General features: G+C 39.6%; 1 protein-coding gene across 1 annotated transcript in view; it reads left to right on the forward strand.

Moving 5' to 3' along the window:
- The window catches only part of MAOA (monoamine oxidase A), a 100,749-nt gene that overhangs the window by 13,396 nt on the left and 60,652 nt on the right, over positions 1-26,701 (forward strand). Inside the window, exons 2-3 of the mRNA XM_053579508.1 lie at positions 8,253-8,347; positions 13,031-13,168. Coding sequence (XP_053435483.1) covers positions 8,253-8,347; positions 13,031-13,168 — 233 coding nt within the window. The remainder of the gene's footprint in view (positions 1-8,252; positions 8,348-13,030; positions 13,169-26,701) is intronic.

The raw sequence follows: 26,701 nt of genomic DNA on the forward strand, positions 1-26,701 counted from the left end.
TGCTCATATTTTAATTGAGATTTCATTACATTTGTAGGTTTGTTTGGAGGAATTAAGGTCTTTATAATACTGTTTCTTCCCATCCACAAATAAGAACTATCTATAGTTTTAAAACTGGACACCTTACTTCTTGAATTCTTTTCTTGTTTCTCTCTTTGTTCATTTCTTCTCATCAGTGTTCTAGGCTAGGTGTCTACTGTCTACACACCATGATAATTTTATCTCTTCTGTAATTTTTATGCTTCATTTCACTCTTATCAAATAACATTGGCTAGCCAGCCACTAAAAAAGTCATAGAAGCCTTTCTAAGTCACACTAGGCAAGCTGGCTTAAGTACCCTCATAGTACCTTTTATATGTCTTTATTATAGTCTAGAATATTTGATAATATGTTTACCTTATTGAACAACTCTGAAAAATCCTGTACACATCAACAAAGGAAGTACTTTCCCACAGAATGCCCTTTGAGAAATTCTGAGTTAGAGAAATCAGGACCATAGAAGTATTGTTTAATGAAGAACTTGAAATTACAAGTAAGTAATCAGCAATACCAAATATAGCACAAAGAAGTTTAAGGATCCAAACAAAACTACAAGCCTTAGAAAAAAGGAGGCTATCAACGACCTTAAGGATAACAGTGATGATGACGGTTCACACTAATGGGACATTTGTCACACACCAGTCACTTGTCTGAGTAATTACATGTATTACCTTGTTTAATCTTCACATTGACCACCAAGGAATAATGATTATTATCTCTGTTTACAGATGTGAAAGCAGTCTGAAGAGACTTTCCTAAAGGTTATCACATGGTAAATGGCAAAATGTGATTCCACATCATATTAGCTCTCTAGTGGGGGCTCTTCCACATATTAGTAGGACAGTTAGTTGGGAGTCTGCCTCAGGAATGTTTCATTTGACCAATTCATTATAAGTTTTTTTGTTTTTCTTTAACTGTGAATGCCTTCAGTTGGAATGCATATCATTGTGTTTCTGAGGGGTTTTGAATTGTAATCTCTGAAGTAGACCATTCATTAATAATTTATTTCAACAAATAATTCCTGAGTGTCTGCTGTGTGGTAGGTATAGTGCTAGTCCATGAAGATGTAGCAGTAAGCAAAAGCAAGCAAAGACCCTACTTTCTTGGGGGCTTAATTAAACAACATACTGCAAAAAAAACCTGTGTGTGTGTGTGTGTGTGTGTGTGTGTGTGTGTGTGTAGTGCTAGGTGGTAATGAGTGCTAAGAAGAAAAATAAATCAGGACTGAGTGTGACAGATGACTATTTGGTTGTATGCTTTGATAGAAGGATCACTGGACATCTTTAATGAGGAATTTGCTGCATTTCAAGGTTTGTTCTAGTGAGTAAATAGAGACACCAGATCATGTTTTGTAAAATCAGAAATCGCCTAGGAACTAGAAAGGGTGGTATGAGGCAATTGGGGAAATTTCATTCTCTGCTGAGATAGAGTAATGTGAATGTGCTTGAAGCAGATAAAGCGAATTGCCCTTGGTAAGGTAGAAAAGGCATGGGCAAGTGTGGAAGCTGGGTTCCAGTGTAACAGGATGCTTGAGATTTATGCCCCAGGAAGCAAAGGGATCATTTCACTTAGCAACTTCATTGCATATATTAACTCTGAAGGTGCAGTTTGTGGATAAAATCATTTTCTTATAGCAGTTCTCTGGGGACAATAGCCATTTGGGGATGTTGGAAACACTGCAGAATTAATGAGAAGAGTTTCCATGGGCAGTGAGAAGCTGGAGATTGGTGTGAGGTTGCCATGGCAACACCACTGCAGACTGAGTACATCTCACCCAGGCTCTCTTGATCTAATAACTAGAAGTAACTTTGCCTTAAACTGTCAAATAAGGTGTGCTATTAGCAGACTTGCTGCTTTTTTTGACCTCTCTAATTCATTGACCTATTTTATTTTGGTTTCTATAAAACCTAAGTGATGCAAGAGAGAGAAATCTTATTGTCTGGGTTTTTTTTGTTTTTTTTTTTTTTTATAGAGACAGAGTCTCACTTTATAGCCCTCGGTAGAGTGCCGTGGCATCACACAGCTCACAGCAACCTCCAACTCCTGGGCTTCAGCGATTCTCTTGCCTCAGCCTCCCGAGTAGCTGGGACTACAGGCGCCCGCCACAACGCCCAGCTATTTTTTGGTTGCAGTTAAGCCGGGGCCGGGTTTGAACCCGCCACCCTCGGTATATGGGGCTGGCGCCGAGAAATCTTATTGTTTTGAACTCATCATCCCTATTTAAAATACTTATTGCAACTTAATTAAAGCTACTATTTTCCTATTTCGGGTTTCTGTATTTTGACAGTGATTTCATCTTGTTATTTGCACAATAAGGCCTTAACAAACTCTTTGTGAATGTTGCCTCTGTGGGCTCTCTACTCTCATAGAAAGCCATTAAGAGACCCTGGAATCCTGGGCTCTTCCTAATGGGCTCTATTTACTACAGTTTGGGAAAGGAAGACCTTTGGGTGTAGGGGATGGCAAATTTTTTCAGTGCCTACTTAGACTTCTTCTATAAAGAAGAAGGAGGGAGAATTACAAACGTTTAATACTAGGACACTTGAGAGTCTGCCCCAGTAGCCCCTTTCTAAGGGGGCCCCTTTCTAAGGTGGCCCCTCATCTCCGACAACCCAGTGAATATCATAAACACTTACTGATTTAATAGACAGTTGCACTTGTAGCCTGAAACTCCACTGGTAGTTTTAAATTCATGCTATATTGCATATACGCCATGGAAATCCAAGTACTGCAAAACAGATGCTGCCCCCAACTCTATCTATTCCCCCTTGCCAGCTGATTGTTAATCATTTACTGGCATACCTGTTTCAGACCCTTTCCTCATCTCGTAGGTGAGGGGAACAGTGAGAAACAGGCTTATCACTCCACATTTCTTGTGGCCACTGAATGATGGAAAATCAAAGAAAGGGAGAGCCATAATGCACAATGGTCTTTGTTTTTGTTTAGTAATGTATATCACTTTGGAACAAGATGAAATAAAAGTAAACCTTTTCTTTTTTGAGATGACATTTTTCTCTGTTCATAATAAATGTGAAAAATAAAAGTATTGATTATAAAATCTATTTTTATAGTAGCCGCATTTTAATTAGGGACTTGCCTTCAGACTTAAGAACCTTGTCTACCAATTGTATCCCCCCCAAAATGATAAATAAATATTTTGAAAGATTATTGCAAAAGCCCTTAAGCTAACTCTGTGCAATTGACAATTGAGATACGATATTCTTTCTGTCAGAGATGTTTGAATTTTGTAGTGATTAGGGGATGGTAGAATACATAATGAATGATACACAAAATAAATACTAAAAAGTTAAGGAATCATAACTTAAGACTTAATGTCTTTAGTTTTGTCCATTCAAATCAACAGATAGCCACAGCTGTTATGTTAGAAAAGCTTCTCTGGACTGCAAGTGTTTGCAGGAACTATTTTCCTAACAGTGCCTTACCTTTATTTACACATTATGTATTTTCTAACCTTTAAATTGTCATGGAAGTTCCTTATCAGGATCTTCTTCATAGTAAATATGCAAACTGAAACATTAACACCCATTTACTTAGCATCTTAGAAGAAATATGCTTCGTATATAGGAGATTTTTCTAAATAACTTAAATCTTTCCACTTTCACTTCCAAGATCTTTTTTAAAACTATTTTTCTGAAATCCATTTTAAATGTTTTAAACATATTCCTTATTTCTTGAGCTAAGAGTTTAAACTCTCCTTGCTGAGATAGGGCTAATCACTTACCTGTAATGTAGAAACAATCACTTTTTTCTTTCTTTCTTTCTTTTTTTTTTTGCAGTTTCTGGCTGGGGCTGGGCTTGAACCTGCCACCTCTGGCATATGGGGCCGGCACCCTACCCCTTTGAGCCACAGGCGCCGCCCAAAACAATCACTTTTTTTCAACTTTTTTATTTTATTTGACTACCAAACTGCAAAATTACCTTCATCACTCACTAGTGTGGTCATTGTACTGGCTCAGGTAGTCCCATTCCCCACATCCCCTTTAGTCTCCTGAATAGTATTTATTGATTATTGGCACTGAATCTCACTCACCAAACTTGTTTGGAGTTATACGTTAGATTAGATTTTATTAAGGCTCCAAATGAAAGTGTGAGAAGTAAAATTCTTCACTTTTCAGCAGATTTTTGTTGTGGTCATATCAGGCACTTGGTTTTCTGATCTGGAATATGGGGATGTGACCTCGAAGGGATGATTGTAAAAGGCAATAAGGAAAAGCATATGAAACAGATCTGTAGGGTGCCACCACAAGATGCCACCCCAGTGTGCCTCCATGGGCACAACTGCTACAGGTGCACAACTGCTACTGCTTTTGGTGTTCAGAGACACCCCTGCTTCCCCTTTTGCAGCATGGAGAGGGCATGTTTCTCCTTAGAATAACAGCTGCCAGAGTAATTCTAGTAGACCTTTCGTTATATTTATCTATTTAGTTTATAGTTACATCAATTAAAGGGAACAGAGAAGAATTGAAACTTTTTGCATCTGAGTTATTCTGATTTTAAATATGAAGTATCATTTTGAGTCAAAAAAGTTCATCTTTTTTGACTTAGTAATCTCCCTTCTAGAACTTAACCCTGAAGAAATAATCATGCATAAGACCAAATATTTATGCATAAACATATTTTCATTACACTTTCATTCTTTTTTTACATCAGTCAGAACAAGAAGTCTTTGGCTGTGTTCCAGAAAATAAATTGCACCAAGATTGTCAGATATTGGTTTGAATTTATATAACTGTCAGGGGATGCCTTTCTTTATTAGCAGTTTCCAAAGATTTGTTGTATACCTAAATCTTTGATAGTTATCACCAAAGTAAGGGTAGTGTATTTGAAGGGGTCAAAATTGCACATAAGCATTAGCAGATAGCAGTGCTGGATATGGTTTAGACTCTGTGTTTTAGATCTTGGAGACTCAAACTCATCCTTGATTCTGGCTGTGTATATCCCATACTATTTTATACATGAATAAAATGCTGTGTCAGCCCAGATCCTCTGAGAGCAGGCATCAAGACAGAACTAGTAGTCTAAGAGAGTTATTGTAGGAAAAGCCTGTGAATGATAAAAGGGAAAGAGAGCAGGAGTAGACAATTAAAAAAAAATCAGGGCGGCGTCTGTGGCTTAGTCGGTAGGGTGCCGGCCCCATATACCGAGGGTGGCAGGTTCAAACCTGGCCCCGGCCAAACTGCAACCAAAAAATAGCTGGGCGTTGTGGCGGGCGCCTGTAGTCCCAGCTACTCGGGAGGCTGAGGCAAGAGAATCGCTTAAGCCCAGGAGTTGGAGGTTGCTGTGAGCTGTGTGAGGCCACGGCACTCTACCGAGGGCCATAAAGTGAGACTCTGTCTCTACAAAAAAAAAAAAAAAATCAAAGTGATCCTGTATGATTTTCTACAATCTGGATTTTGTTGACTACATCCTAGTGGTGTTATTTAATGTGTCCCTCTGACCCCTAGGTATCACATGTAGAATTTAATTTGTTCCTTCCTTCCTTCTGTCTGTCCATCCATCTGTCCTTCTGGTTTGCAAAACTTATTCATCAGTAGTGGTATATGCTTCCATCCAGAGGCAGATAACATCTGGTTATCTCTTTTTCTGTATGTGGTGTTAGCAGCTGTTGATGATCATTATGCTAGATCCATTAATTCATTAGAAGTTTCAAAATGCTGACATTCTAGTCTTTACTTACTAGCTGGCATACTTTGTACAGAGAAATCTCCCTTCATTAGCTATTTGGTTGCTTTGAGATTCAGTATAAATTGGAAAGGTAAGATGAATGCTAGATTCTTTCCTTTGTTTATCATTTTCAAAATGATAAGTTGGTTCCCTAGCATTTTTCCAAGGTAGCCAATGAGAATTTTTGTGTTTGTTAAGTATTATTATGAATTCATGGAGCTAAGCCATTGCAGTTGTTATCTTTGATACTCAAATTATTCTGTCTTTGGCTACTGAGAGTATATATAGGTAGGTTTCTGAGTACTATTGATACAATTCTACCCTGTTTCCCCGAAAATAAGACAGTGTCTTATTTTAAGGTGTGCTCCCAAAGATGTGCTAGGTCTTATTTTCGGAGGATGTCTTATTTTCAGGGAAACAGGGTAGTAGTTTTTGACAGCCCCTTTGCTTTCTGGTATAACTTAATATTCCAGGCTTATTTTATACATCTTCCTCAGATTTGAAATAGGTCATAAGCCATGGTTTATTGTAGTGGGAATTGAATTTTTAGAAACCACAAGCTGGGTATTCAGAGTGTTCACTGCTAATGGTTATTTTTTTCTAGGCCTTTTCATTGACCAGAAATATGTTTCTTTTTAAAAAATATAGAATTTATCCAGGGATCATACCAATAATTTCAATTCACATTTAGTACTATAGGGTTATTACTTTATCTTATCTTAACACTTCGATTTCCTTATCCCCAGGCCAAAAATCCTGCATCTCAACAACACCTTCCTGATTACTCAATTGTTTTATCCCATACTACGTACTTAACAGCTTCAAGATAACAACAATAATACTACCACCAACCAAATGATTATTCAGAGAAATGGTTGCAGCTCCGTTTATCTTTAGGATATATACCATTAGAAATGAACCATCCAATCATTGAGTTTTAAAATCACTTGGAATAGTTTCTCTTATCAACCACTTGTATACAAATCTGCACATCATTTATATCATTTTATTAGTCTTTTCCCTGGTGCCATTCTTATTTCTCTTTTACTCTATTATTCTAACTAGCATTTTCCCCCTTGTATTATGTTTATCTGTAGTCTACTTCATTTTTTGTAACAAGATCCATTAACTATAAAGATAAGTATTAAGATAGCATTTGAAGTGCAAAAATAAATGTCAATTTAAAAATAAATGTATGCATATATAATTTCCTTACACTGTAGCTGAGAGTTCCTAGAAGTAATGGCACCCAAGTTACAGTGAGCACACCTGGAGCCTGGATCTTTGTTTCTAATACTATTCTCCAATAAAGGGGACCACAGCTCACTGGAGAAATGGCTGATTCTAAGGTTGGGTATCCTGTTGTAACAGAAAGTGAAGAATTACACACACACACACACACTCACAAAATGATGGGAATATGTCAAAGGGGCACAGGAGCCAACTAACTGAAAGACCTTTCAATGACCGAAGCTGGAAAAACTTGAGTAACAAAATATATATCATAGTATCAAATTCTAATCCAAAGTATAAAATAAGTATTTGTGAGTCTATACTGATACAAATAAATGATTTGATAAATAAATGGGGAGCAGAGACAAATACCCAGAGCAGAAGAATTCCAAATATTGTATGTAGATACTCCACCCTTCTGAAAGTGGAACATACTTTCCACTGCTTAAGTGTGGGCTGTGCATAGCCTTCTTTCCATAGAGTATATTATGGAAAGGGGGAAAAGGAGTAACTTTATGGTAACTTGACAAACACTGCGTCAAGGAGTAACTTGACAAACACTGCGTTAGCCAGGTGATCTGATCAAGGTCAACATCAGTGATAAATCGTGCTGATAGCATGCACCATTAATAAAATATTGATCTATAATACTTTCTCAACTTTTCTGGTATTATTATATTGGCTTTTACTCTTTTCTGAAAGCTTTTATTTCGAGGTTTTACTTACCCATTCATGGCTGTGCTGGAGCCAATGAATAAAGTATAAAGCATGGTTCCTACCTTTGGGTAACTTAGAATCTAGGGAGGGAAACAAGATCTACCAAGCACCTTAGTCCAGTTATACAGCAAAGGAAGTGATTATATGAGGGTTTCAAGTTGAGAAAAGCCACTGAGGCCTGGTTTACCCACGGAAAGTTTTTAGGATTCAGGAAAGCATACTCTTCTTTTTATACTATCAAGATGTCTGAAAGAGGGATACAATGGGGATTGATTAAGAGCCTTGAAAAATTCTCTAAATATGATTGTCACCAGAAAACAAGGTATACATTTTAGAATTATTATATCTCATTTCTGTTAACCAACCTGAAATGCAAGACAACTAAACTGGTCATTTTGGTATCCCTTATGATGGATGATAAAATTGATGCCTTAATTAGTCACAGTGTGATCAAAATTTATTTGAAAGATAGCAAGATCATTAGATTATATGTGATGCCCTATATTCATTTGATGTGTTAAATCTTGGATGTCTAGCATTTAGATGTTAACCCGTACCTCCCTTTTTTCCCCCTTCAGGACTGTCTGCTGCCAAACTCCTGTCAGAACATGAAGTTAACGTTTTGGTTTTGGAAGCTCGTGACAGAGTTGGCGGAAGAACATACACTGTGAGGGTAAGTGATGTTAATATATATATTCTCTCACTCAAACTATAAGTGATGTCATTGGAAGTCACAGGACTAGAGACAATCTTAAGAGTTCATACAGGTAACCCATTTGTCCTCCATAGCTCTAAAGTTCTCCATCAAATAAATGTCCATTCTCTTCACCAATACTAAATAAAAAATGGTATAGCCTCTGACATTCAGTAAGTAGCTTAAATTGTAGTGAAGACAACAAATGTGAAGAAATAACTTTAATACAGTATCATAATTCCATACTAGAGATCTAAATCAAGTGTGTAGTATCTCAGGTGGGGTTACAGTTTGACTGGACTAGAATTGACTGTATACCCACAACACACACATCCACATGCATAGAGACACACACTTACTATAGATTCCATATTTATCCAGTGATATACAACTTAATAGAAGTGTGGTGGCTACACGAAGCAGGACCAAATACAGCTTATTTTTGTGCAACTTTTGCCCTTGGCCCTCGTTCCCTCAGAGGTATGCTGCTACCAGAAACACTCTTTGCTTAGGTTGGGTCTGGCTATGTATGAGAAGGAAGCCCAGTTCTTGTTTACATCACTGCCTTTTTAGATTTTTATGCTTTTTCCATTCTGGGAAAATGTATGCTCACTATTATTTATGACTATTTAAAGGAATGGTTGCAGGTATTTGAATCTGTGGGAGCTCATGAAAGTACGTAAGGAGATTATGAAGTGTGAGAAGGAAACAGAGTCAAAGATGAAATTTTGGGGAACATGCAGATAAAAGCTGGGCCAGGAACAGAGGCAGAGGAGCCAGAGAGAAGCAGTAGAGGCAGAGGAGGAGGACCAGACTAGAGTAGAGCTTTGTAAGTCACTGAACGGAAGAAGATGGGATGCTCAACAGTCAAATGACATAGGATAAAGGCAGAAAAGAGACCCTTATGCTTGGCAGTTAGAAGGTCCTTAATGAGACTGTTTGTTGGAGCACACAAATAGAGTATTAAAAGCTGAGGATTGTCAGTAAGGACAAAACCAGATAGAGGAAGTGACTGGAAAGAAAGGAAGCATCTGTCTAACCAGAAGTTGTTTCAGTGAAACTAATAACAGAATGGTGTAGGCAATGGGAATAACAGAATGGTTTAAGCAATGCAAACATTTGATTATTTCACAGTAGTTTGGTGGTAGGAAGTCCAGGCTGGTGCAGGAGTTCAGTTTTGTTATTAAAGCTTCAGGCTCTTGCTATCTTTCTGCTCTGCCATTCTTTTCATATTGGCTTATTGCCTTGTGGTAACAAAATGGGTGTTGTGATTCTAAGTGTCAAGTTCTCATTCAAGGCAAGGAGAGTGAAGGGACAATCCCAGCCTTGTTGGCAACAAAGGGTTCCCTTTGCCAGAAGACCCCAATGACGTTTGCTTTAATCTCATTGGCTAGAGTTGGGTCACATGGCCACCCTCAGCTGCTAGGGAGCCTGAGAAAGCAAATATTTAACATTCCAGGATACATAATAGAAGCAGACATGGGAGAAAAAGATGAATGGACACTGGAATAACCAATAGACAGCATCTGACCTAGGACATTGTAGCAGCTCTTTCAGTCACACTATGCCATGTTACCCTTCTGTCACTGCTTCCTACTATTTTAAATATACAGGGATGTATCATAGGCCTATTTCCACGTTGCTCAGCTTTAAGAATGCTCTACAGCCTTGCTACTCAAAGTATGATCTAGGGGTCAGCAGCCTCAGAGTCAACTGGGAGCTCAATAGAGATGCAAAATCTGAGGACCTGTTCTAGACCTCTGAATCTGAACCTGCATTTTGACAAGATCCCCAGAGGACACTACAGAAGTGCTATTCTATCTTTGCTTGATTGCCTTAAATTAACATCAATTCAGATTAAATTTATTTGGGGGATTTCTGAGTACTCCTTTAGATGTAGTCCACTGGGAGGCTATTGGCCTGGGAGTGATGAGCTTAGGATTCTAGTCTCTATACTGGCCCAACATGCTGTTTTGGGTAAGTTGTGTTAGCACTTCATATCTCTGCTTTCTCATCTGGGCAATAAGATACATTCTAAATGCCCTTGAAGATTCTCTCTTCCATCTTCAAATTCTAATTGAAGGCAGTGTGTTGTAGTGCAAATGAAGGGTTGCATATTCTGTCAGTGTGCCCTTATTAGATAGAATTCTTCTGTCATTTTCTGAAAAATACTCCTTCATTTTGGAGATAGTTATTAAGTTGTCCCTCATCCCTACTTTCCTTATCTGTAAAACCTCTTGGTTATTAAATAGGAGCATCAGTCATGTTGCAGATTTTCAGTTAAGAAGTTTCTTTGTGTAGGGGAAATGAGAATCTATGTTATTGGCCTGTGCTGCTATGCCATGCTGCATCATTTGTATGTGTCAGCGCCATACAGAAACTATTATTGTATATTCAGCATGATTTTACACCACCCTTAGGTATATGAGAAAGGAATCTCTGAAATACTTAGAAATACTGAATACTGGCTTGGCGCCTGTGGCTCAAGCGGCTAAGGCGCCAGCCACATACACCTGAGCTGGCGGGTTGAAATCCAGCCCAGGCCGCCAAACAACAATGATGGCTGCAACCAAAAAATAGCCGGGCGTTGTGGCGGGTGCATGTGGTCCCAGCTACTTGGGAGGCTGAGGCAAGAGAATCGCTTGAGCCCAGGAGTTGGAGGTTGCTGTGAGCTGTGATGTCACGGCACTCTACCCAGGGCGACAGCTTGAGGCTCTATCTCAAAAAAAAAAAAAAAAAAGAGGGTGGCACCTGTGGCTCAAGGAGTAGGTGGGCGCCGGTCCCACATGCCAGAGGTGGCAGGTTCAAACCTAGCCCCGGCCAAAAACCAAAAAAAAAAAAAAAAAAGAAAGAAAAGAAAATACTGAATGCTAAGTAGGATTTAGCATTTCTAATTCAAATGACTAGAGGGAAAAAAAGAGCTTTCAGAAGCAGGGGTGAAAATGGTTATTTAATAAGAAACTGAAAGCAAATACTATTCAGAATTACTTTCTAATAGCATAATCAATTATGATGATTTGGGAAGGAGATGTCATAAAGTCTACTCTGGTCTTTAGGTACTGAAATGTTAAATTTGATATTATCACCAGGCAGCTGTTCAGATAGATCTCTCATTAGTTCAGAATGTCCCAGTTTTTTCTAATGTGATTCATTTGTATTTCTTCAGAATCAAATACATAAAGTTGAAATGCCTTCAGGGCCACCACAGGCTTCGTGTATTTGTCTCCTAATATAGTTGCATGTTTGTAGCATCTTCAAAGACTGCGTAGTGAGATCTTTTTTTTTAATTAATATTAAATCATAGCTGTGTACATTAATGCAATCATGGGGCACCATACACTGGTTTTATAAACAGTTTGACACATTTTCATCACACTGGTTAACATTGCCTTCCTGCTATTTTCTTAGTGAGATCTTAATCAAGATCCTAAAGACCATGGTGCAGCGTAGTAGAATACAGTATTACACTTCTGTTATCTTCGTGGCACCTCTTTGTAAAGAAACATTTGTAAAATGTCTCACTGTCTTTATTGCTCTATTTAGGATTATTTGCTTTAAAGATAGTGTCATTGTTCTAAAGACACCATGTTTGAATATTCCAGAGAGTCTCCTTGCTGTCTTTGTAAAAACCTAGGAATTTATTGGAGTACTGACTGTAGTTTTGTTTTTCATATTTTAAAATGGATGTTGGACACTACAAAAGATTTGGAGGACGGTACCAATGGTTAGTAACAGTGAACATAAGGATTAAAGAGAGAGACCAGTTAAAGAAGTCAAAGAAGCCCTTCATTTCTGATACTATGGCAGAAATCTTGGATCTTGAACAGGCATCTCAAACTTTATTTGTAGCACATCCAGCTTCTGATCTTCTTCATCAAGACTGTTACAAATGAACAACCCAGAGTCAAAAATTATAAAACATACAAACAAGGCACCAAAAGAGAATAAGCAGAAAAAAAAATTCAGAAAAATTTTATAATAGTTGAATTATATACAGAATGTAAAATTGCTATTTAATATGTTTTAAAGAAAAGAAATGCTTAAAACTAGGAGCAGGGTGAAATAAACTAAAAAATCAAGTAGATTAAAAAATCCTTTCTAAAATTGAAAATATACCAATTAATATTTTATAAACTTGGTGGAGGTTAAATAGTTTATTAGACATAGCTGAAGAGTGAGTAAACTGATCTGAAGGAATCATCTACAATGCAGTTCAAAAATAAAAAATTAGAAAATGTGTTGGAAGAAAGAAGAGACACAGAAGATAGTGTTACAATAGTATAAAAAAATTAGTGGCTAAGGATTTTGAACATTATTGGAACACAGTCTTGACACCTGACATGCCCAAAGCATGATAAATAAAAATAAACTCTCATTCAGACTGTCGCTTGAGCTACAGGTGCCGAGCCTCAGATGCACTTTATAAGGGAGATGTAAAGCACACTTAAGTTTTAAAAAGTAAATGGGAGGCGGCACCTCTGACTCAAGAAGTAGGGCACCGGCCCCATATACCGGGGGTAGCGGGTTCAAGCCCGGCCATGGCTAAAACTGCAAAAAAAAAAAAAAAACACAAAGTAAATGGGGCTATTTCATATAAGGCATAAAGACTTTTCCCCCCAAGTTTTAACTATAGTTTTTTGACTAATTTTTCTCTTTCTGCAGAATGAACATGTGAATTACGTAGATGTTGGCGGAGCTTATGTTGGCCCTACCCAGAACAGAATCTTGCGCTTGTCTAAGGAGCTAGGCATTCAGACCTACAAAGTGAATGTCTCTGAACGTCTCGTTCAGTATGTCAAGGTAAGGCTGACTTTTTACCCCAAGTGGCCAATGGGGCAGCATCTTGAAAAAACATTTGGTTTATTTTCAGTTATTTGTTTTCATCTCAAAGCGATCACAAAACAGCCACTTGGCTTTAGAGTAGTATTCTTTCCTTTACTTGTTCTTTTTTCTTTAAAAAAAAAAATCCCTAAGGACTCCTGGAATCACTATGGGAGATCATGCCTCAGCGTGGCACTCCTCCAAGTCACACACTATGGCCCTCACAGGCAATACCCCAACTCCTAATCCAACCACAGTAGGCAGGGAAGCTTTTGGCGCTCTCCTAATGTATTTGCAGGGCATAGGAGTGGATGTGGAGGGAGCCTGCAGCAGACATGCTTACACACACACACATATATATGCATGTACACGCCACAAGTCCAGGTCATCTCTGAGTTACATGGGAGGCAACTCTAAGGCCCAAAGAACACAATAGTTTGAGGCCTTGAAGTGATTATTCATCTTCATTCTTATCTGGCATTTCTTTGAACACTTTGATCATTTCTTTTGTACCTGGCCTTGACTCTTGGAGAGTCTAGCTCTGTTGTCAAGTGTCCAGTTTCCTACTGTTTAAACAAGAGATTGTTTAAACTCTAGCTGCTGATATCCACCCAAAAATTACCAGCTGTTGCCAGTGTTTTTCTTTCTTGTTTAATCCTAACATGGAGTGGCTGGAGTCTGGAAACATGCCTTGAGAAATCAAGTTTCCAATCTGACATTGTACCCCACTTCCTGGAGCTAGTGTCACTGGGGAAAGGATCATTTATTTATTCAATCTAACATCAGGATTCCCATGCCGCCAATCATGTTACTTCCCAACAGACACATCTCCCATCCCACTTCACTATGGACAATCACTGTGGGTCTGGAGGCTACAGGGCTTTTAGAATGTCCTAGGAGTTAATGATAATTGCAATGCATGCACAATGATGCCCAGTCAGGGCACACCAGGAATCTTTGCAAACTCTGATAGCTGTGTGTTTTTGGATGCTTGGGAGAGTCTGGCAGTGACATATACGGAAAAAAAAAAAAAAGAAACACAGTATTCTTTTAAAAAACCAGTGGGTTCAAAGGTCAAGGGAGGAATGAAGAAAGTATAAAAAATATACAAAGTGTTTAGGGGCATTGGCTTCAACAGGCCATGACCAAAAACAAACAAACAGAAAGAAAAGGTTTGCTAATCCAGGGCTTTGGTTGGAGTTTTTCCAAGAGTGGACTTGCTCTATCTGCCTTGGGCCCTAGAAGCAAAAAAAAAAAAAAAAAATCTTTGCTTCCCCACTTTCTCTTTTCTGCACTGCATGGTGTTTTCCTGGACTAGTAAGTAAGAACAACAGTAAGAATAACAGCAGTTAACATTATTGAGCACTTTTACCTGCATTCTCACATTTAATGTAGGGAGAAAGACCAAACCTTTGCACTCAACTAGTAATTAAGTAATCATGTAAATTCACTCTCCACTCCAACTGGGAAGCAAGTGAGTGTAATGATTATCCTGGAATCTTAGCAGATTCATGCTTATAATCTTTTCCTCCCTGAGATTCAGGTGCTGAATTTTACTTCACCTGGAGGCTAAAAATAAACAACTAACCACATTTTATGCATGAACTCAATAAATTCTTACATCCACCCTGCTAGGTAGGCATGATTATCCCCACTTTACAGATGAGAAAATTGAGGTTCAAAGAGGAAGTGGCTTAACCAGGCTATAGAACTAGTTAGGGTCTACTTAAACCCCAAGTGCATACTCTTCATTAGGAAATGAAACTGAAGGTCCTAAATGGAAGCGTTCTGGGCCTCTAACAATTGTTTGGCCAAACGCCTATCTATTGTAAGGTATCTCACCATCAGTATCACTGAGACCTGGCTCATACAATGACTAGATGCAGTTAATTAAAAGACCATTTTTCTTTCACTTTCTTCTACTTCCATGTTCCTTTATGTATATTTTGAAAACCAGGAAATACTAGACATCTGTACATATGTTCTCAAACTAATTATCTGTGGATTCCCAACTGTGCTAAGGTGAGTTTTTTTTTTTTTTTTTGGTTTTTTTTGGCCGGGGCTGGGTTTGAACCCGCCACCTCCGGCATATGGGACCAGCGCCCTACTCCTTGAGCCACAGGCACCGCCCAGTGAGTTTTTTTTTTTCTTGTTGTTGTTGTTGTTTTGAGACAGAGTCTCACTATGTCACCGTTGGTAGAGTGCCGTGGCACCACAGCTCACAGCAACCTCAAACTCTTGGGCTTAAGTTCCAGGGGTCCTCAAACTTTTTAAACAGGGGGCCAGTTCACTGTCCCTCAGACTGTTGGAAGGCTGGGAAGGCTGGACTATAGTTTAAAAAAAAAAAACTCTGAACAAATTCCTATGCACACTGCACATATCTTATTTTGAAGTAAAAAAATAAAACGGGAGCAAATACAATCCCACCGCTGCATGTGGCCTGCGGGCCGTAGTTTGAGGAGCCCTGAAGCGATTCTCTTGCCTCAGCCTCCCGAGTAGCTGGGACTACAGGCGCCCGCCACAATGCCCTGATATTTTTTTGTTGTCATTGTTTAGCAGGCCCGGGCCAGGTTCAAACCCGCCATACTCGATGTATGTGGCTCATGCCGAGCCTAAAGTGAGATTTTGAAAGGTACACCAATAGCCAGTTTTGAAGTAATTTAAGTCCTCATCGTTCTTGATGGAGGCTTATCTCAAAATGAGAAAGTGCTGTTTGAGAATCTTGACTTTGCCTGAAGGTTATCAAAGGCGATGGGCTGCTGTTCAACTTTCCTGATAGGGCCTTACGAGTTAAGTATCCTTAGTTGTGTTTGATTTTCTGCTGTTGGTGGAATTTTCCAAGTTTCACGGTGAACCCTGCTTTCTACAAATCCAGGTGTGACTGTTCTGTACTTTGAAAGGGTCCTGCCGCAAACTTTAGTAGACAGTAAACTTACGTAGGAAAGATGTCAGGAAATGCCAGGTGCCTAAGTAAGAAAAGAGAAATGTTAAGAGTAGCATCCTTTCTTTGCTGTTGCTGCTGCTGAGTCCTTCTCTAAGCTTGGGTCTAAACCAGGGGTCCTCAAACTGCGGCCCGCGGGCCACACGAGGCGGTGTGATTGTATTTGTTCCTGTTTTGTTTTTTTACTTCAAAATAAGATATGTGCAGTGTGCATAGGAATTTGTTCATGTTTTTTTTTTAAAACTATAGTCGAGGCCCTCCAATGGTCTGAGTGACAGTGAATTGGCCCCCTGTTTAAAAAGTTTGAGGACGCCTGGTCTAAACCATCCTGATAGTCCTGTTACAACTTCAGCTTTCTGGAGGGGAGAACCACTCCCTTTCTACCATATTTTTCTGTCACAAAAATATAACTATGGCTGAGCTGTTGCATAACCTCCTGGAAAAAGGCATCTTGTCATGGCATTAGACTTGGTACCCTGAAGATGCTTTCCAGAATATATAGCGTTAACCTCTGGATCTTTGCCATCGCATGGACATACACATCAACATAATGATAAGATTAGAACATAATTATGGAATATTTAGCATATGGCAGGCTTGCTGCTAAAATGCATGCTTCATGTGCACTTTGGATAACAAATGGCATGTTTAAATCACAGCCACAGGTTGATCTCTCAAGGTCAGCACCACTCCCATAGTAATGATATTAAAATCACAGCCACAGGTTGATCTCTCAAGGTCAGCACCACTCCCATAGTAATGATATTAATGGTTCTCCTTTACTGAGCTCCTAATATGTTCCAGGCCCTGTGCCAAGGTCTTCACCTTCATTATCTTGCTTAATCCTCACAAGGGTCCTAAAGCAGGAATTGTTGTACCATTTCACAGAAAGGGTCTAAAGTTCAGAGATAAGTAAACTGCCCAAGTGAGTAAGGGTCACCGAGCTGGAATTCAGATTAAGATCATTTGGCTTTTCCATGCTGTTTCTTGCTAGGCTAAAATCCACTGTCACCGACTGTGGACTCCAAGAAGCTGCCTTACGATTTGTGCTTGTCCTATTCCTCTTTGGCAGCTCTCTTCTGAGGGTCATCCTATGTCCTTCACTTTGCCCCTGTATGCAGTTCTGGTGACCATTTTACTCAGTCTTTTAGCCTGGAAGCCTGGAAGAGCAGTGTAACTACCTGCTATAATATAATCGCTGCCCTTTGGTTATTGCGTGATGGATGTAGCGACTAGAAAACAGCCATTTAACTGCCAATGAATGTTGAAGCTCTATTTGGAATTTTAGTTCTTCACAATAACCACATATTTAAGATGCTAAGCATTGTTCTTTTAAAATGTAATCTCATCTAACAAAAATATGGAGAATAGAAATATGTATCATTAATCCACTCTCTCACATGCTTTAACCTTCCAGAGAGTGTGTATTTTTCTCACAAGGGAGACAGCAATGTTAAGGCAAGTAAAAATAGCGGGTAAGTTAAAGACTATATTATCTGAGTGAGTGCCTTTTTGCTAGTGTTTTCTAATAAATCAATATCATTTCTGCAATGAAAAATACTCAATGTAGTAGATTTTTTTTTTGCAGTTTTTGGCCGGAGCTGGGTTTGAACCCGCCACCTCTGGCATATGAGGCTGACGTCCTACTCCTTTGAGCCACAGGCACTGCCCTGTAGTAGATGTTTTTATGATGATCAGGGGAGAGGCCATATTTGGGAAAGCAGAAATATATAGTATTTAGGTCCATATTCCAGATAAGATTGTTAATAAACTATAGTAAAAAGTAACTCTACTTATTTAAAAAATCTCAACTTTTACTGTTCTCTCCATTTCTACGGGAGAATATGGGATTTTCCCCAACATTATAATATATTGGGTTAATGATACAAATTGTCATTGTGACATTCTCCGCATTGCTTTGTGACAGGCCCAGCTTCCATCATCTAACACAATGCATTATTTTCTGTAAATAACACTGAAATGGAGGATTGCCATTGTCTAGATCAGGCGTCCTCAAACTGCGGCCCACGGGCCACATGAAGCGGTGTGAATTGTATTTGTTACCATTTTGTTTTTTACTTCAAAATAAGATATGTGCAGTGTGCATAGGAATTTATTCATAGTTTTTTTTTTTAAACTGTAGTCCAGACCTCCAACGGTCTGAGTGACAGTGAATTGGCCCCCTGTTTAAAAAGTTTGAGGACACCTGGTCTAGATAAACCAAGCCATATCCTTTATGATTCAGATTATTTCAGTTCTTAAATTTTCCCAGTGTGAAACCTTAAAGAGTGTCTAAATTGTTTCTTCTGTTAGAAGACTATAGTGCATCTATTTTCAATCTAGGATAGTGTTTAGGATCCACCAAAGAACAGCTCTTTACCTTTGCTAGATTGTGTTTACACAAGTTTGATATAACAGTGTTTAGTTTCAAACCTGAGCCTCTTAGCTGAGCACTGGGGATACACTTTTAGTGGTATTTCCCCCACCCTGTCCCTTTCCAAGAAGGTTCATAGAAGATTCATATCATTTATCAGTTCAGCAAGTATTTACTGAGCAAGCTACTCTTTACCCAATATTGTTTCAGTCTGCAGATAGAGTGGTGAACAAATGATCAAAGTTTCTGGCTTCATGGAACTTCCAATCTAATGGGAGAAGATAAGTTAACAATAACAATAAATAATAATAGCTCACATTTTTGCCTCTATCCTTTATTGATCCTGTGAATAGAATCCCTCTTCTAATTCTGGTTTAGTAAATTATGATTCTTATGTAACAGATTTCTGACTAGTTTCTACAGTGCGTGGGTTTTCTGAATGTTGTGAGTTTGATATAGGTTTATTTAAGAGATTATCTTTGATCTGTGAAATTAATATAAATTAATTGTGCTGTCTTTAAGCTACAAGGTGTATTTTTAAAATAGTATCAGCTAGACATGTTTAAAACATTCTCTTTAGAAATTCTTTTCCTTTGAATGGTGTAAAGGGAAGCAGCTGGACCTGGATGCCAAATGGATTGATTTATTACTTGCATTAGTAAATAAGATGCTCCAACATCAAGTTTGTTTTATGAGCGAGTTTAGTTGTGGAGATCTTTGGTTAAATCTTGCAGTACTGAGTACTATAGAGAAAAGAGGAAATACCTCATTCCTTTTTGCTTTCCATGGGTTCTTCCACATCATAATGCAGATGGAGTGAGGGGCATAGAGAGGAAGAACCAAGCCAGAAACAGAGAAAGTCATTTTGCAGAAGCTACTTGGAAGGAGAAATTGACATCTTCATGTATTCTCCCTTTCTTCCTGCTTTCCACATCCTCCCTAAATAAAAGTAGACACTATAAATATATACCACATATTTGGTTTAGAGAATGGTGTGATACAGACTTATTTAAAACAACACAGACTTTGCTGATAGCAACTGCTCAGTAAGCTGTTTATTCTAGTATTGGTTCTATTCGTCCCACAGCCGTCTACTTCAGGTTTCTATGCCAACAACCAATCAAAAGCTTTTCACAATGTGTGTGTTCTGGAATGCTAAGTACATTTTGTTGTTGCTAAGAAATGAACTAGATTTTAGCCAGTAGGTCATGTATAAAGCAGAGAGTATATTTTTTGTTAGTTTGTCTTAATGCTTACCAGATATAACTGTGTTGTTGACCTCTTGCTTACAATTGTTTCTTTTGGATAAGAGACATTTAATTTTAAGTTTCTTTTAGCATTTTTTCTTACCAACTCACAGAACATGTTTCTTTTGTCATCAAAAGGAGTTATATTTTCACTTTCAACCCCTCTCAGAAGGAAGCTCAAAGAACTGAAGATGTTAAGCCCTTGTAGAGATGTTGCTTGTTGTGTCTTTGTCTCCTTTCTTTTTATCACCTAAATTCCTCCCTCCTGACTCCATGCTGTTAGTATTGTCTTCCATCTGTAATGTGCCTGTATGTGTTTTAACTCATTTCAGCTTCTTAATGGTCCTATGAGTCAATAAGCATTATTTTCCCATCTTAGAGATGAGAAAACTGAGGCTCAGAGAGTTTAGGAGCCAAAGTGAGGATTTTCAGCTCTGAGCCCAGTGTTCTGTGGGTTACATCACATTGTTCCTTATTCTATGAAGAGAAAGTCAACTTGTGAACCCTTCTAATAAACTGCTCCAAGGCATTACAAAAATCACTTTACCCCAGTAGGCTCTGGAGTCATAAGATGCCACTTCAGAAATAGTAGCTCCTGCTCAGGGCGCCCCACTTGCTACAGTCTCTGGCTTGGGGCCCACAGCCTTATGCTGGCTGCTGGAGAAAAAAAAGAAATAGTGGCTCCTATGGATAAGGGGGTGGTGATACCTGGGAGTTATATGTGATACAGTTCACGGGGGTGGGGAGAGGGGGATGGGGGAGGGGACTTATTCTCTTCTCTTATCTCCTGAGCTATAGATCAGGATGCCCTCTGGCTCCTGAACAACCCCCAGGCTGCCCCAGTTAGGCTCAGCAAGCTGAAGACTAAAGATGGATCCAATAATTTTTGTTAAAATATGCACATACTAAGTCTATAGGTCTAGGGCATGTTTGGAATTGTTGGCTGTAATTTTTTGTTGTTGCTAAATGATTTGTGTAAACTTATTAGTCAAAGTATTGACCAAGATGAGAGTATTTTAGTTTATGCAATTATATCCTTCCCAGTCTCAGCGCTTGTGGCTCAAGCGGCTCAGACAGCTAAGGCGCCAGCCACATACACCTAAGCTGGCGGGTTCGAATACAGCCTGGGCCCGCCAAACAACAATGACGGCTGCAACCAAAAAATAGCCAGGCGTTGTGGCGGGCATCTGTGGTCCCGGCTACTTGGGAGGCAGAGGCAGGAGAATCGCTTGAGCCCAGGAGTTTAAGGTTACTGTGAGCTATGATGTCACAGTACTCTACCCAGGGTGACAGCTTGAGGCTCTGTCTCAAAAAAAAAAAAATTATATCCTTCCCAGTTTAAAAAAGAAAAAGATGAGAAAAGGATTTATGTGAATGTTGATAAGTATTACTAATCTAAGTCAGGGAAGAAGATGAGAAAAAGAAACAGATAAGGACAGGCAAATGATCATGGGCCTGTGCTCATGATAAGAAATTCTGTTTTGATGGTAGAAAATGAGGTAATACAAGAGAAATTGTTTTATTACAAGTAAGTTTCTGAAAGCAGAGAGGCTAAAAATGTTTACTTATTTTTGGTTTGATCCACCCAAACATCCATTATACAGATATATGGAGGTAGTTGGTAAAAAAAAAAAAAAAAAAAAAAATAGCTACTTGGGAGGCTGAGGCAAGAGAATTGCCTAAGCCCAAGAGCTGGAGGTTGCTGTGAACTGTGATGCTACGGCACTCTACCGAAGGGCGATAAAGTAAGACAATGTCTCAAAAAAAAAAAGGTTTTAGCAACCTTCATTCTTTTTTCCCCCATTTTGAAAAGATTTCATTTGCTGCTTGTGGGTTCCCAGTGAGCTTAATGACAGAATTACTCTTAAAGCCTCGTCTTATTTAGAGACCTAGATCAGTATTAGCCATTTCCACTCAGAGGCTCCTTTTTCCTAGAAGCTCTCAGGGACAGTCTCATATTTGGCTTCTAGAATGTAAAGTTCCTACTCAGTGGAAATGATAGCAAAGTGAGGTCAATTATTAGATCTTTTTTCTTTCCATTCATGTCTTTCTTTTTAAAAAATTATGGTAAATACACTATTATAAAATTGGCCATCTTCACCATTTTTAGGTGTACAGTGTACATTAAGTACATGCACATTGTTGTGCTACCATCATCACCATAGCCATCCATCCACCAGGACCCTTTTCATCTTCCTTCTATTCATTTTTTTTTTTTTTTTGAGACAGAGTCTCACTTTGTCACCCTCAGTAGAGAGCTATGGCATCACAGCTCACAGCAACCTCAAACGCTTGGGCTTAAACAATTCTCTTGCCTCAGCTTCTCAAGTAGCTGGGACTACAGATGCCTGCCACAATACTCGGCTATTTTTTAGAGACAAGGTCTCACTCTGGCTCAGGCTATTCTTGAACCCAGGAGCTCAGGCAATCCACCCACCTCAGCCTCCCAAGTGCTGGGATTACAGGTATAAGCCACCACCATGCCTGGCCTCATTCATTTTTAATAAGGGCTAATTCACTACAGGAATTGTTTTCCAACCATTTATTGATAAAAAATCGAGAGTCACTTCCCTCCTTGGACTGGCCTTCACTGGTATAGAAGGTGAGTTAGGTCATTCACAAAGGATTTCTCTCACACTCAGGCTATGGACATTTGCAATCACTTCCTTATGTGGTGTTGGGGCCCGCGACGCCGACGCCACCGACCCAAGGCCTTGTGGGAGCTGGGACGCTAGGTCTCCAGCCCTGGCTCACTCAACTGTCTGGACGCAGGCTTCTGCGCCAGTTTACTCGGGGTAGGTCTCGTTCAGATCTCAGGTACCGAAGCACCTTAGAAGTCACAGTCAATTAGTAGGAGTGAGCATCTCAGCAGCAGTCTTAGTAGGGGAGCATTGATCAGGCATCCTCCGAGCAAAAAGCGGAGCCAAAGGAGGATCCCAGGCTAACGTGACCGGAAGCTATTTATAGTAGCAGTAATCCTGTGGCCGCCTGTGCCACAGGTGTGTAGACCGCTACCCAATGATATACATACTCTCATGCTCTGGTGCGTTTCACTAACAAGAGCCAATGATGTTAAATCCCTTCCCCAATCCCTTATTGCCAAGGTATTTCTTACAGGTGCCTCCTACAATGTGGGGCCTTAGCATTTGGTTTAATGGCCAAAAGATCTTTGTAGATGGAATGAAACATTACATGAGTAGCTTCCTCAAGAGAAATCACTCAAGTCTCCATAACTGAATTCCTGAAGGTTCTGACCTTTCAGGTGAGAAAGTAGTTGCCCCTTGAGGGTTAAAATTTTCCCTTTCCTCCTTTCTTTCTACATCCTCCATATTTCTTTCTCTGCAATCTAGAGCACACACCCACTATCCTAATCAAAAGGTTCAATCATTGATATGAATTTTTGAGCTTTTGCAGCATAGCTTCTAATAATTGAAATTTTAAAAATCCTCTGATGTCCAATGAATCCCAAATCTAGTCCATTTGGGGCACTTCCTAAAGCAGGGAAGTTCAGTTATCCCATGAGCACATGTTGACCCAGCTAGAAAATCTTTTTTGTCATTGTCCCATTCTGCCACCTACCAGGATTGATGCCACTGTGTAGCCCTCTGTCTCAGGTATAAACTCAAACTTTTTCATTTCTGTGTCAAACTCAATGAATTGATACCTTTTGGAAACCTACTGGACCTCAGAATTTTAGTAAGTAACAGTTATTCCTACTTCAGATATGAGAGAAAGCTCTAACAATGAGGATATTTGGTTCGAGGTCCCACTGAAATGAAAGAGAGAAAGCCAGATATAAAAGCCTCGTCAATCACCAACCTTCACAAACCCAAAACTTGAAACTGAAAGGAGACAAATAATAATGTCTATACTTGATATTTGTGCAGTCCAGTGATATTAATACTTAATTTTGGCTCTTGCTTTGTGTTTAAGTTTCATGCAACCACAAAATTTCTCGATGGGGGCAGCGCCTGTGGCTCAAAGGAGTAGGGCATCGGCCCCATATGCCGGAGGCGGCAGGTTCAAACCCAGCCCCGGCCAAAAACAAACAAACAAAAAAAATTTCTCCATGGAATCATAGAAAATTTGAGCATTAATTATGGTTCAGTGTAATGAATACTTTGATTCTGAAAGCTATAGAACTGAGTCCTTTTCATGTAGAAGACTTTTCATGTCAGGTTTTTCGAACAAAGGGAACGATTACTAAGCTAGTCCATTTCCTTTTATTTCCATAGCTCTCTTATACTTTGTGAAACTCAAATGATACTGATGATGCACAGTGAACCTAAGGCTGAGATTTAATTTTGTGTGTTTGCCAAAGCATCCAACGGCCTAGTTTCCACAGCCATATCCAGCACAGAAATGTCTCTGAAAAAACATCAGGCTTCAAAGACAATGGGAAGGAATCACTCTGGCTCACAATTGCTACCAGCATTGGGTGATAGTGAGACCCTGTGACATGGACACAGACGCAGTTGCTAATCCATGTAATTATTTGGGTATCCACCAATGCAGTAGTCCTATGACTTTTCCCAACCCGTAGATTTGTTTTTTGTTTGTTTGTTTGTTTTTTGAGACATAGGCTCAAGCTGTCTCCCTGGGTAGAGTGCTGTGTCACCACAGCTCACAGCAACCTCCAACTCTTGGGCTCAAGCGATTCTCTTGCCTCAGCCTCCCAAGTAACTGGGACTACAGGTGCCCGCCACAACGCCTGGCTATTTTTTGTTGTTGTTGTTGCGGTTGTCATTGTTTTAACTGGCCTGGGCTGGGTTCGAACCCGACAGCCTTGGTATATGAGGTTGGCGCCCTACCCACTGAGCTACGGGGGCTGCCCCAATCTGTAGATTTGTCAAAAAATGTTTTTCTGATTTTAAATGCTAGGAAGATTGTACTGAGAGTCTGATGGCTTCTGGTCTACCCTTCCTCCTATTCCATGCCATTATTATATCTTTGCCATCATGGTTGTGGAGCCATCACTTAAGTAACTTTGTTCAGTTGAAGGGCAGGGTTACATCCACCCAGTCACTTGGATACACAAAGTGAATGCACTCAGTTAACATCCTCACTGCCAAGAAGCTCTGCTTTGCCCTTGGCCTTCTTAACTTGCTCTGATATACTTTCTCACTGTTCTATATGATTGTGAGGGGAACGGGCCCAGGGCAGAGACTTGACACCAAGCCCATGATGCACCTGCAGTTTAATTAGATGTGCAAGCAGTTTCATTGCATTTCTCCTGTTTGACTCAGTGTTGTGGCATGATATAGCCTGTTGTTCAGAAGGGATACAATTGAGAATATATTCTGATATGTAGCATTTGGAAAATAAATATTCTGGTTATCACAGCTCCTCTTTCATCCCATGTTTTCCTGTGTTATCTCAGGTGCCAGCCAGAATGTCAGCCAGAATGTGTAGAATGCCTTGGAGAATATTTCCTGAGTGTTTTAATCTCAAAGCATTAATCTCAAAAATGCTTTTCAAAAGAGAGCATTTAGTGGTCAGATAAATTTTGGAAGTATTCCATATTCTATCCCTGTCTTTCAGAGTCTAGATGTCTATTAATGAATTAGGAGTCTTATGAGATCTGGCAGTAAAAAAAGACTCTTTAACATAAACCAGGATTTCCCAGGCTTAAGACCATAGAACCTGTTTTCATACAGCATCATTAAAGTTCAGAGTAAGAAATGCTAATGCAGAAAATGTTTTTAGAGATTTAGGTTCACTAACTGAATCTTGCATCTTTTTTCTGTTCCCTTTAGTACCTCACACGTAGTTCATTCTAATCAATTTGATGGTAATATTGATTCTGGCCATTTTGGAAAAGGTTTGTATGTGGAACTGTTATTAAAAATCAGTGCTAATTTGGCTCAGCACCGGTAGCTCAGTGGTTAGGGTGCTGGCCACATACACTGGGGGCGGTGGGTTCGAACACAGCCAGGGGCTGCTAAACAACAATAACAAAAAAATAGCCAGACGTTGTGACAGGCGTCTATAGTCCCAGCTACCTGGGAGGCTGAGGCAAGAGAATCACATAAGCCCAAGAGTTTGAGGTTGCCGTGAGCTGTGGTGCTACAGCACTCTACCAAGGGCGACATAGTGAGACTGTCTCAAAAAGAAAAAAAAAATCAGTGCTAATTTGGCATTCATTAGAAAGTCTTATCTGGGGCGGGGACTATTTTCATACAAAGTAACTAGACCCTTTCTGGGGCCTCAGGGAGCCAGATGTGATACCAGATGGGTTATAAAAGCAAGAATTCCATTATTTCCTTTATTTCTTCAATTAACATTTCTTAGATCTCTGCTATTTACAAGCCAGTGTAGGAACTAGAAACATGTGTGAGGCATAATTCCTCTTCTTAGGTGCATTAAGACTAGTTGGGAAAGTAAGACATGCCCATACTTTAATACAGTATAAAGAATAATGTAAAGAATGGTGAAGATAAGGGTGATGAACAAGGTGCTCTCTTCTCTTCCATCAGAGGAAGCAGAGTGGTTTCTGACCTAGCATCTAGGTGGAGTTTTTGGGACTATGGTTCTCGCAGGTCAGTGTTCACTCACACCTACAATATCCAGGCCTAGAAGCACATCCTGATAGGCTCTTGATGAAGATCTAATTCAGGGGCATTGCAGGTCCAATCTTCTTGACATGTTGACTGAGACTCCTGGGTGGGGAGATGACAGGGGAGTCTGAACCGAGAGTGAACTCCATTCTGTCTCTACCTGGTGCCAGCTGGATTTAAACAAATTACACATACATACATATTACACGCACCTACATATATATTAAAAATGTGTATATAGGCTCATCGCCCGTAGCGCAAGGTTTTCAGCGCCAGCCACATATACTGAGGGTGGAGGGTTCAAACCCAGCCTGGGCCAGCTAAACATCTGCAACCAAAAAATAGCTGGGCATTGTGGTAGGCACCTGTAGTCCCAGCTACTTGGGAGGCTGA

This window comes from Nycticebus coucang, chromosome X (genome assembly GCF_027406575.1).
Source record: "Nycticebus coucang isolate mNycCou1 chromosome X, mNycCou1.pri, whole genome shotgun sequence".
Classification (NCBI taxonomy): Eukaryota; Metazoa; Chordata; class Mammalia; order Primates; family Lorisidae; genus Nycticebus; species Nycticebus coucang.